The 12,077-nt window shown below is 24.1% G+C and overlaps 2 protein-coding genes across 2 annotated transcripts in view; one reads left to right on the forward strand and one right to left on the reverse strand.

Moving 5' to 3' along the window:
- Window positions 1-82: 82 nt before the first annotated feature.
- LOC112602066 (DNA-directed RNA polymerase III subunit RPC7) lies at window positions 83-1,700 on the reverse strand. The gene is made up of 2 exons (XM_025349986.1): window positions 1,626-1,700; window positions 83-1,127 (listed from the first exon to the last, which is right to left on the reverse strand). Exon 2 carries the CDS (start codon window positions 1,061-1,063, stop codon window positions 293-295), a length of 771 nt encoding a protein of 256 aa, XP_025205771.1. The 5' UTR covers window positions 1,064-1,127; window positions 1,626-1,700; the 3' UTR covers window positions 83-292.
- Window positions 1,701-4,799: 3,099 nt separating this feature from the next.
- The window catches only part of LOC112602089 (lysine-specific histone demethylase 1A), a 358,619-nt gene continuing 351,341 nt past the window's right edge, over window positions 4,800-12,077 (forward strand). Inside the window, exons 1-11 of the mRNA XM_025350015.1 lie at window positions 4,800-4,971; window positions 5,034-5,178; window positions 5,523-5,656; window positions 5,746-5,907; window positions 6,004-6,120; window positions 6,181-6,372; window positions 6,430-6,575; window positions 7,029-7,119; window positions 7,191-7,322; window positions 7,440-7,513; window positions 8,410-8,558. Of these exons, the coding sequence (XP_025205800.1) occupies window positions 4,936-4,971; window positions 5,034-5,178; window positions 5,523-5,656; window positions 5,746-5,907; window positions 6,004-6,120; window positions 6,181-6,372; window positions 6,430-6,575; window positions 7,029-7,119; window positions 7,191-7,322; window positions 7,440-7,513; window positions 8,410-8,558 (1,378 nt within the window). The 5' untranslated portion in view covers window positions 4,800-4,935. The remainder of the gene's footprint in view (window positions 4,972-5,033; window positions 5,179-5,522; window positions 5,657-5,745; window positions 5,908-6,003; window positions 6,121-6,180; window positions 6,373-6,429; window positions 6,576-7,028; window positions 7,120-7,190; window positions 7,323-7,439; window positions 7,514-8,409; window positions 8,559-12,077) is intronic.

The following is a 12,077-nucleotide window of genomic DNA, read 5'->3' on the forward strand; positions in this document are numbered from 1 at the left end:
AATATTTAATATAACTTCTATAGTTGATCTGATTTTAAATCAATTATAATATATCATATTTAAATATAAATTAGTATGTTATTAAAAAAAAAAAAAAAAAAATTAAAATTATTACAATACAATCAGGTTTAGGATTTATGAATTAGCAATTTAATCCACAGTCTGATTTGATGAAAAATATAGCCAACCAAATATACAATAGAAAAATAGTTTTCATATTGGATAACTAAATAGTATAACAAAAAGATAACTCAAGCTTTAACTTGTATTGAAAACATTATTTACAATAAAATTAATAAATTGCATCATTATCGTCTAAACCATCATCATCATCATCAAGATATCCTTCGCCATTATCAAAATAATTTTTATTGTAATCTGTACCATCATCTAATTCATCATCTACATCACTTTCAAATTCTTCTTCAATGTCTTTAGGCTGATCATCTTTATCGTCATCTTCTTTCTTTTTTGGCTCTTCACTGTCTTCTACATCAATGTCTTCTTCTTCATCAAGTTCTTTGACAATACTTTCATTAATTAAAAGTGATGTTGTAGGATTTTCAGTTTTTGCCTTCTTTTTGTTAGCAGGACAAAGGAAATCATCAATTTTATTTTTTTTAGCAGAAACAATTTCTTGCAATGACAAATAATCATGATTAGCAATCTCAGATTTTAAATTTTCCATCCATTGCTTATCAGTTAATGGTTTTTCATCCTGTGAACTTTTTTTTTTTTTTGGTAACAAAGAAGGTGGAAAGTAATTATGATTTTCTATAGATTTAAGGTATGACCAAGGAGGTGTAAACTCTTCTTTAGAAATAAATGATGCAGCATTATTAAAATGCTTGGCTAACTTCTTTTCAAAAGATATTAGGTCATCATCTTCACTGTCCTCTTCAATTTCAGTAACTGTTGCTCTCAAAGGCGGAAAGAGTTCTGGGGCTTTAAAATCAAGTGGATCGTCTACTTCTAATTTATCAGGACCAATGGATATATGTGGGCGACCAATATTGTTACCACCTCCACGTCCTCCTCTTTTTCCCCTTGATGCGCCAGCCATTAAACTAACACTTTTCTAAGCTTTTATTTGTAGTCGATATTTTTTGTTTATGTGGCAAAGTTTCCTGTAAAAATAAAATAAAAAAATATTAATAAATACAATAGGTTGTAAAAAATTAAGTTTAATTTTGATTACAACAGTTAGAAAATATTATGACGAGACCTAAGAAATTAAAATGATTGTATTTGTTTAAAATAATAAAATATTTTATGTTTAGAGTAGCATATTTAAATCTAACCTATATTATAAATATTTATTAAATACTTTATTCGTAAATGCTTAGTATAATGAAACATAATATTAAGTTAATATAACAATTAATGCCATATTGAAATATAATAAAAATGTATACACAGATATCAGTATACAAAAATTATAATAAATTCAATAATTATAAAAGCACTAGTGTTAGGTTAAAATTATTTAATTTAAAAAAAAAATTATGTTTTGGTAGAGTTGATAAAATATTAAAAAAAAAAAAAAAAAAAATAGTAAAAATAAGAAATAATACCTAATGTAATTTTTTTTTTATAATTTTCATAAAATATAAACATATACTTACAGGGTCATAAATAACTTTTACAACTAAAGAACAACTAGGGCATGTAGCATCAGTTTCTCCAGATTCTAATTCTTCCTGAAAAAATTATAGTCTTAAGTTATTTAAAATATACAAGATAACATTGAGAAATTAAAAAAAAATATAAAACATTTTAACAAAAAATGATAAATGGTAGTAATTTTATATGGGTTAAAAATAATTTCAATAATTTAATTATAAAAATTAAGTAACTAAAGCACCTACAAGAGTATGAACTTTTAGAAGAGTATAACATTATTTTAACAGGATATAGGTCTTTTGGTATAGAATTTAATTTTTAATAGACAACTGTTATATTTTATAATAAATACTGATTTCAACTTTTTAAATATGTACTCTATTCAAAATAAGAATCATATTTGGCAGCAACCACTTTATATAGTATAGCAGTTAGACAACAACATCTTGTCATTCATGCTAAGTCAACAATGTGTGCAGAGTATGCCTATTTAGTAGTAATTTCTGTGCACAAGTTGTCCACCACCTACTGTTATTAACTTGAATAGAGTATGATTTACAGATAGTGTAAGTATATAAAACATTAGTAAATATTAAGTTTATTTAGAATAGAAAAAACAATTTATAAATAGTTATAAGAATGTACTTCTTACTTTTTTATAAAATTAAAATAAATTAACAAATGGGGAAATTTTAAGTTTAATTTTTTTACAGTTAAAAGTATCCAAATTGTAAGGTAGCTAATTAAAAGTTAAATGGCATTTCATGCTAATAATTTCATATATAATGATGAGAGAATGTGCAGAAAAAATCATATAAGTGTAAAATTTTATCTAATTTTTGCAATTAAAGAAAAATATAGCAATATATAGTATGTACCAACAATGAAATATTTACTAATATCATAAATTGTAATCAAATAAGTATAGCACATTGAGGAAAATATTGAATTAACTAATTAGTATGGTTTATATTATATATTATACATATGTAAATATTTATAGCCAATTTTTACTTTTGTTATTTGAAAACGATCTCCACATGGACATGGATAATAATACATTTCATCGTCTTCATCATATTCAAAATCTTCTATTTCTACTTCGTCGTGATAAATGGACATTTGAAGAGATTATCTGAAAATATAATTTTCAATTAACCTTTTCACTGCTCCAGACGTACTATTACGTCCAAAACATTTACACCATCCACTGCTCCAGACGTACTATTACGTTTTTTTGTATAGAAAATAAAATATACTAGGTATCACAATGGTGATTACACCGGAAAATAAAGGAAAAAATAACGATTTTAATGATGTATAATCTACGTTTCTAACTTCATATCTGTAGGTATGATACACATTTTAAATTATTATTATTTACATTGGTGACCAAAATGGCGCTATTGTTCAAACACGTGCGTATAATCGCGTATAATTCGGTTATCAATTATTGATAGTAATTAGTAATTACGTAATACGTATTTTACGCTGTTATTTTTATTTGTTTGTATTATTACACTATAACAGTATAATTTTATTGTTTGCTGGTAACCGCACAATTTTAGGAAACCCTGTCTCGTATAACTTTAAACTTAAATAAATAAGTCAATTTTGGTCTTAAACATTTTTTAACTTTCAAATTTTGTTTTACCGTTTAATCATAATCTATATAAAAAAAAAATAAATAAATAAAAAATATTTTATTTTTTATAGCACAGCTAGGTTGCACAACATAAATATTATAGCAGTGAAAAGGTTAACACAGTTGCATTTATTAGATTAAATTTAATTAGGTACTAGATACCTATTATTATTATAACTTATAATAGTCTGTTTCACTACATTACTACAATATCACTAATAATAAAATATAATTTTTAGTTTACTCACAGCTTACAGGTATTTATTGAATGGTATTTACTATTTAAGAATCTTGTGGGGGTGAAGTGGCCGAGCGGACTAAGGTGGCGGTTGCGTCGCGCACCGTCGTCGGTTCGAATCTCGGTCACGGGCGGCGTCACTCTTCAGGCAGTCACGGTGTCTGGAGAGAGAAGCCGCCGCCCCCCACCCGGGCATGGCAGAAACCTACGGGTGCCCACTAAAAATTCTGCCAAATAGGCGTCCGAACTCCCGGACATATACGCCATATGCAATAAAAAAAGAATCTTGTTATGTTAAGAAAATAATAAACGTTATTAAATAATAATTAGTAAAATATTTCGACTACTCTAAACCATAACGGCATATTAAGCAAAATATTAAACAGTAAACTAGTAGTTCGTAGTGTTCGTACTATCAGCTTGAAGCTTCTTGTAAATTGACATTTAAACACGTTTTTGATAGGTTTATAAAAAATAACCTAACATTCACCAAGACGTTATCATTTAAATTTTAAACACTGATATCACGTAATCAGACATTCAGACTTGACGTCCTGATGCAGCAATACTGCTGTTATTCTGTGATATTAAAATTTCAAACTTGTTATTTATTGGAATTATCTACCTTTAAAGCTATTTTAATTTGTTCTATATGATCGGAGAAATTATTTTTGTTAATTATAATTATACGAACTGATCTAACATAAAAAATTGATGAAAAGTAAGCTTCTTTTAAGTTCCCGCCAAAGCGTTAGAGATTACGAAAAATTATCAATTGCCCATATGAATAAATGGAAAAGAAATGTATATCCTTACCACTGAGGGGAATAATTATTAGGAATATTTATTGCAGGAGTAATAATTTTAGTATTTTTACAATTTTATTGTTATAAGATTACTTGAAATATTTTAGAAGTCGGAACCGTACTGTACTATACGGATTCTGATCTTCAGAAAATTCCCGGTATTTTGTTATCATTATCACAATGAGCGCCAAACTCAATCACTGCAGCTGTGCTTTTCACTACCCGCGGCAGATGTTTTAAACGTTTTGTAGTTCTGTTTCATTTCATTTGAATTTGAAATTTGAATTTGCTCATCGTTTTACTGAATTTATGCAAACTGTCCCTTCAAAGAAATTGTTCATTAAGTTGATTATTAATCGATTATTTCTTGGCAAGTTTTTTTTTTCTGTATATATTTATGTACCCTATTTTTTTTTTTTTGACAAATTTGATTAATAAATATAGACAAATAACGTCTGTGTTTTAAAATAGTAAATATTTCAAGACTCTTACACCAACCTAATTTTATTTTTCTATTTTTATCTAGAATTTATAACAATATACTGTACCTTTAATCAGTTCAGTTGTGTTGTTGTATAGTTGTGAATTCAGTAGTCACTAGATAAATATCTTGAGTAATAATCATGAGTGCATTGATTAATCGCCGAAAACGAATTCGAGTAAGATAAAATATTTGGTTTTGTTTAGAGTATTGTTAATTATCTTGAGTTTTGTTTGTTAGTTGAATTCAGGTGTACCCAACGAAGATGATGCTTCTCCCAATGTAACTGATAGTGCTCCTGACAATAATGTATCTGAGGACAATGCGACACCATTGAAAGAGGAGAATGATTATGATTTGCACTCTGAACAAGATGATCCAACAGGTAAAACTAATTTGTCAATTATCAAATAATGATTCAATAATTTGTAGTGAATTTTAAAGTATTTACATTTTAAATTCAAATTTTTAATCTAGGTAATATTTATTTATTATCCAATTTAAAAATGGAATAAATTTAAAAATCTTGTCTAATTGATCTCAAGCCCTCTTAAGATTATATAATTAAGTTAGTTATTCAACCTTTAATTTGTCTATCAATAGAATATTTTACCTGAAAATGCATTAAATAATTTAGTTAACTATAAATTATTTTTAATTTTAGTTTTAATCATATGTTTAGAAATTTGAATTTAGAACATATAAAATAAATTTTTATTTTTTTTTTAGGTTTAGAAGGAGCAGCATTTCATAGTCGTCTACCTTTTGATAAAATGACTTCAAATGAAGCTTACTGTTTTTCGGATGTGGCTCATGGTCCAACACAAACTCAGAAAGTGTTTTTACATATTCGTAATCGATTGGTAAATACTATTTATTGTATAAACATTTTTTATAAAATTTCAAAGAATTACAATAAAATTTACTTACCATTATTTTGTTTTATTATTAGTTACAACAATGGTTGGATAATCCAAAACAACAATTACTTCTTGAAAATGCTTTGCCATTAATTGAGCCACCTTTTAACACTGATAAAGTTCTTATTCAACGGATTTTTGCATACTTGGAGCGTCATGGATTTATTAACTTTGGAGTATTTAAGAGATTAAAAGTAAGAATGTGATAAAATATTACATTAGTTTAATGTTATAGCATATTAAAAAAAAAAGTAATAAAAAAAATATGTATTAATTACTTATGTTTGTAGCCTCTACCTATAAAAAAAGTAGGAAAAGCTATTGTTATTGGTGCTGGTATTGCTGGACTAGCTGCTGCTCAACAAATGCAACAATTTGGCATGGAAGTTGTAGTTTTAGAAGCAAGAGTAATATAATAACAAATATATTTAATTTTACTTTTATGCATAAATGATTGCTTAATTTAGGATCGAGTTGGTGGACGCATAGCTACTTTTCGTAAAAATAGTTATGTTGCTGATTTGGGTGCAATGGTAGTTACTGGACTTGGAGGAAATCCAGTTACAGTACTATCTAAACAAATCAACATGGAACTTCATCGTATACGCCAAAAATGTCCACTATATGAACCTGGAAAATTAGATGCATTGTTATCTACTGTAAGTAAAAAGTGTATTAGATAGATATTTATATATTATATATATTTTGTATTATAGCAAGTTCCTAAAGAAAAAGATGAAATGGTTGAGAAAGAATTTAATCGTCTTTTGGAAGCTACTAGTTATTTATCTCATCATTTGGATTTCAATTACTGTGATGGAAAACCTGTTTCACTAGGTCATGCTCTAGAATGGGTTATAAAGTTTGTATTTTTACTTAATTACAAGCTTCTTTTTAAATATTAAAACTGAATATGAACTTTAAATTGTATTTCAACTCAAGAAAAAAATATATTCTACTACAAATTTCTTATATATTGAATCAAGTGTATGAAATTTAAAATTATTTTGAAGTGTACAAAAAGAGTTGAAAAAAAAAATTATATTATTTAAATACTGAAATTATACATATTAATCCTTATAAATCATATTATATAATATTATAATACATAATTTATTTAAGTTTTAGTTAATTGTTTTAGTTTAATATCCCATTATATTATTGTATTACTAAATCCTAATTATGCATTAAAATTAAGTTTATAATTTAATTTTTAAATCTTTTGCTCTAATTTTTAATTGGAAAATTTACCACAATTAAAATTTGAATGGTTATTAGAATATAAGGGTTAATCTCTACATTTTGCATGTAATAGATTACAAGAAAAACATGTTAAAGAGAAGTTAATTCAATATATGAAAAATGTCGTAGCTTTACAAGAACAACTGAAAACCAATTACAAAAAGGTATATTTAATAGTAACATAATCGTCATGTTTTTTTTACTTATATCATTAAATTGGGATAATTTTGTTTAGTTACTTCAAGTGGAAGAAACTTTAAAAGATTTATCTGAGCAAAAAAAAGAGGGCGCTAAAGAAAAAGCTGATGATGTCTGTGCACATTTTGCGTACCTTGCTGCTATAAGAGAAATGGCTATTTATGTTAAAGTAAGCTTAAATTATTTTATGATAAAAGGTAGTATTCAAATTATTAAATAACTTGATGTAAAGTAAGGTAATGGACATTAATATGATTATATATTATTTATGCATATATTTTTGTAGCAATGGGATGAATTAATAGTGGAAAAGAATGAAATCGAAGAAAAACTAAAGGAACTGGAAGCTTCTCCACCAAGGTATATTTATATTGAATTTTCATGAATGTTAACATTTGTTCTTTATGGTTAATTTATTATTTAATGTAATTTATTTTATTCTCTTTAAAATATTATATTCAAATTTATTTTAACACAGATTATAATTTAGTTTATGTGTACAATACATTATATAACTTATCAGTTGTAAGTTATAATTATAGTTCAATTGCTCAAATTTGGATTGTCTGAAAATTGATTAAGATCAATTAAGATGTTATATTACAAAATATAACTTATATTAAAAACAATCTAAGATAGTTTGTCTTTTGTATTGTAGGGTTTAAATATAGTTTGTTAATAAGCTTATCATGAAATCTAATTTGGTAAAAAATTGTTAACATTTTTTGACTCTTTATCTAAACGCAACTAAAAATTATACAAAACCAAAATAATTTGATTTTGTCAAATTTTTTATTAAACAAAAATTAAATTAAATCATAATTATTAATCAATATTATTATTTTAATATTTAAATACAGATACAAATAGTATAATATAATATTAATATATAATTTAGTACTGTGACATAGTTGAAACATGAAAACAACTGACACTAAATGGATATAGTCATTAGTCACATTATGCATAATTATAGTATAGGTATTGTATATTCATACATGTATGGGAATTTACAATATAAATAATAATTCTGATCTATTACATTATTTATAAAGTGCCATTCACTACATTTGTCACATCATCTTTTAACGTTAAATGTTTTATCAAATATATAGTTGTACTCATTATAATTTATAAAAGGGTTCAAACATATTTCTTTCGTATTTAAATTAATAATTTTTTTTATTAATTTAATAAGTTTATACTTTTATTTATTATATTTGTTTAAAATAATATAAGATATGTTTAATTTTTAGTGATGTATATCTATCAACTAAGGATCGTCAGATTTTGGATTGGCATTTTGCAAATTTAGAATTTGCCAATGCTACTCCACTAAATAATCTATCATTAAAACATTGGGATCAAGACGACGACTTTGAATTTACTGGAAATCATCTAACAGGTCAGTGATATTTAATTTTTATCTAATGTAGTTGTTAATCTTTACACAATTTTGAAGTATATGTATATTCTTTGGAATATTGGAACCCTTCTCAAAAATGTCATATTTTAGTTTAGAATAGTTTAGTAGAAAAGTAGTGTACAAATTATAAAAATCTGTGATTTGCATGTTTATTTCAAACTATAACTACTTATATATTTAATCAATATTAAAATTATTGCTTTTTTTTTAATGGTCGCATAATATCATATTCTTTGCTCTTTAAACTTTTTGTTTTATGATTCATATATACCTGGCCTACTCTTAGTATAGAAAATAAGTGGTAACTAAAGTTACTGAAATTAAAATAAGTTGTGTTGAATTTAGTGATGTAAATTCAACTTAAACATTATTATTTTGGTTTACGGTATATTTTAAATCATAAAAATATAGTTTGTAATTTATTTTTATATTTTTTCTTACAATATTTTTGAGGTAAGAATTTATTTAAATAAATTAATTAAATCAAAAAGATTAAACAATATCTAGAAAATACAACAGATTTAATTGTTGGTTATAATTACATCTATAGGCGTCTATATTTATTACAATGAGTGTAAAATTAATTAATAACACCTGATGGTTGTGTTTTTATTGTTATATTCAAACTTCAAAGAAAGTATCTTAATTGATGACTAGGAGAGAAGTAACTTGGGGAATAATCATCATATAGCTGGTATTTTTGGTAAATATTTTTGTTATATCTTCCTGAAAAGTTCATTAAAAGATATGAGGTATTGTTGCTATATTTTAATATCATGTGTGAACAGTACCTATATGGTGTATTTTATTGTTATACTTTAATTCTATATTTTACTATAATACATATTATATTAATTGTTATATAAATAGAAATTATATTAATTAAATATTATATAAAACAAATTATGGTGTCTGAATATATATATAATATGTATATATATGAGTACATAGTGATTTTTTTTACTGAGTAATAAAACATTATTTTTTTTTCACGTATCTAGTCTTTATATTTGTGCCCTATGTTTAAAAGAATTTTAAATTATAAATAACATTTTTAATTTTATAATTTTAATCTAAATACTATTTTAAAATTTAAGTATTTAAGTATAGTATATTGATCAAATGTGGTAATTGTTGATAAGTAAAGTAAATTGGTAAAGGCTACACTGTAAATATTCATAATCTATTGCACTATTTATCTGAACTTTAAATAAATAAATAAATAATTAATTAATATTAATTTAATATTTGTTATTTGGTATTAATTGATCAACATTGTTTGAAAACATTTCTTTTTTAAATTATGAAATTAAAAATAGAGTTTGTCATTTATATAAAACAATGAACATATTGAGCACAATGTTAAATTTTCTATTCAGAGAAGAAAGTGTCTAATTAATTAAATCGATAAAGTAAAAAATTTACTTTATTCACCACGATAGTGAATATAGACTATTGAAAGAACAACACTGTACAACAATTGAATGACGTTTTCTTTTATATTAGATCTAAATTCTCTTTTTTTTTTACAAGAAAATTAAATGAGTATTAATTATTAATAGGAATGATAAATTTATTATAATAAATTAATAGAAAATATTAAATATGTTATTGACAATGACAATGATACTTATAAAATACATATTATTAAAATATACAAAAATGAAAATGAAATATATTTAAAGATTTAAGTTAATAGTGTTTGAATATATGTATATCATATATATTACACATATTTCAAAGAATATAATATATAAATTTAAACCTACACCTGTTAGGTTTCAAAATTTAAACTCACTTGTGTTCCTTTATTTTACTATGTCTATGAAATATATCTCATTAATTTATAAACATGAAACATTATTATTAATTGTAAAAAAAAATTAATAATATTTAAAAGATTAAAGTACCTATCTTTTTAAATAATTTTTGGTTTTAATTTTTTTTTATTTTTTCATTCAGAAACAATGATATACTTTTCTTACTTAGTATTATTTAATTTAAAAACTATTAGGTTTTTTAAATTGCCTTTCAATTGTAGTTTAGTTTTTAAAAGGATTGGTTAGGTATAAAGAATATTGCATGTGCTATTCTATTCCTTTTTAGATTTTAAATTTTATAAAGGGATTATGAAGTTTTTGCCTTAAGCAAAAAACTAAAAAAACTGGGTATACCATTTCCAGTGTTGACAAAGAGATAAAAGAAACCGCCCTTGGGTACTTAAAATTACATCTGTCCACATTGAATAGCATTTTTTTTTTAACTAGTTTGAACTGAATGAATAATAATTTCTTTAAATCACAAAGAAACCTATTCAAAATATTTAAAATTGTTTTAATCTGATGCGGTCTGGATTTTAAGTTAAATAATAAATATTTATCAATAAATTAATAAAATAATATATAATCATCAGATACATTTAATAAATAACCTAAAATAAAAATTTAATATTATTTAAAATAAATTGTATTTTTTGTTAAAATTATTTAACTTTGTAAATATCCTAAAATATCTTTTTTATACCATGGCGATCTAAGAAAAATCTTTCACAAATGTTTCTCCGAGAATATTACCTCTGTTTATGTTTAGTAAAACCGTGATGCTTTCGTGTATTTTATTCTATTTATTAGTTATTCCTGCTTAATATACATAGTTATATAATATTATTCTTATTTATTTTAATATACCTTAATTAAGTTTAAAATCGAAATATTATTGATATTTTTCGCAGTTTATTACATATAGTTTGGGTATGACCTACTCAATAGTTTGTATATAGTATATTTATCGTAATTTGTTTTCAACTAAAATGTGTTTTAGTGGTAATTATTAATCATGTATCAATATATTATAAGGTAAAGAATTGCCTGGATTTTTAAACTTGTGTTGTCTTGATATATTTCATCTTGTTAGGTGTTTTTCGTATTTGAATAACAAATACCGTATAATGTAAAAAAAAAATGTACAATAAATATACATATCAGTCTTAACGGGGGTCCATGTAGAGAAAGTTTTTGTTTAATGAAACGTAATAAAGATTTTAACATTGACTAATTGTTTAACGTTGTCTCAATTACTTTATTTTAAAAATGGTATTTCATATTTTGTATTGTATATTTTAAAGGTGTTTTTATGACAAATGATCTAGTTTTTCTTTTATAAATTATTGAGATTACGTAAACTTTTAGACTTTATTTATATATTTATTTAATTTGACGGTTTATGAACTTATTTAAAAATTAAAAAAAACATAGTTTCTCATAATCAGCCGGATATGATTTTCATTCTTAAGAATAAAAACGATAATTTATTAATTCAACATAAACATTTACGAACGTCAACTGGCTACTAGTAATAAGTATTAAACAGTTTGTAGTTTATTCTGTAGTTAAAAAATGACGCACTAGGTCCATTGACTTTTCTAGCAATTGTAAAATAGGCATTGCTGTTTAGTATAATAAATTCCGTTTTATGATAATGCATAATTTACACAGTGGT

The sequence above is a fragment of the Melanaphis sacchari genome, unplaced genomic scaffold (assembly GCF_002803265.2).
Source record: "Melanaphis sacchari strain LSU unplaced genomic scaffold, SCAv2.0 Contig81_pilon_pilon, whole genome shotgun sequence".
NCBI lineage: Eukaryota > Metazoa > Arthropoda > Insecta > Hemiptera > Aphididae > Melanaphis > Melanaphis sacchari.

Excerpts from the sequence above, each read along its gene's own strand:
- LOC112602066 (XM_025349986.1), bottom strand. The coding sequence starts at position 1,063 with ATGGCTGGCGCATCAAGGGGAAAAAGAGGAGGACGTGGAGGTGGTAAC.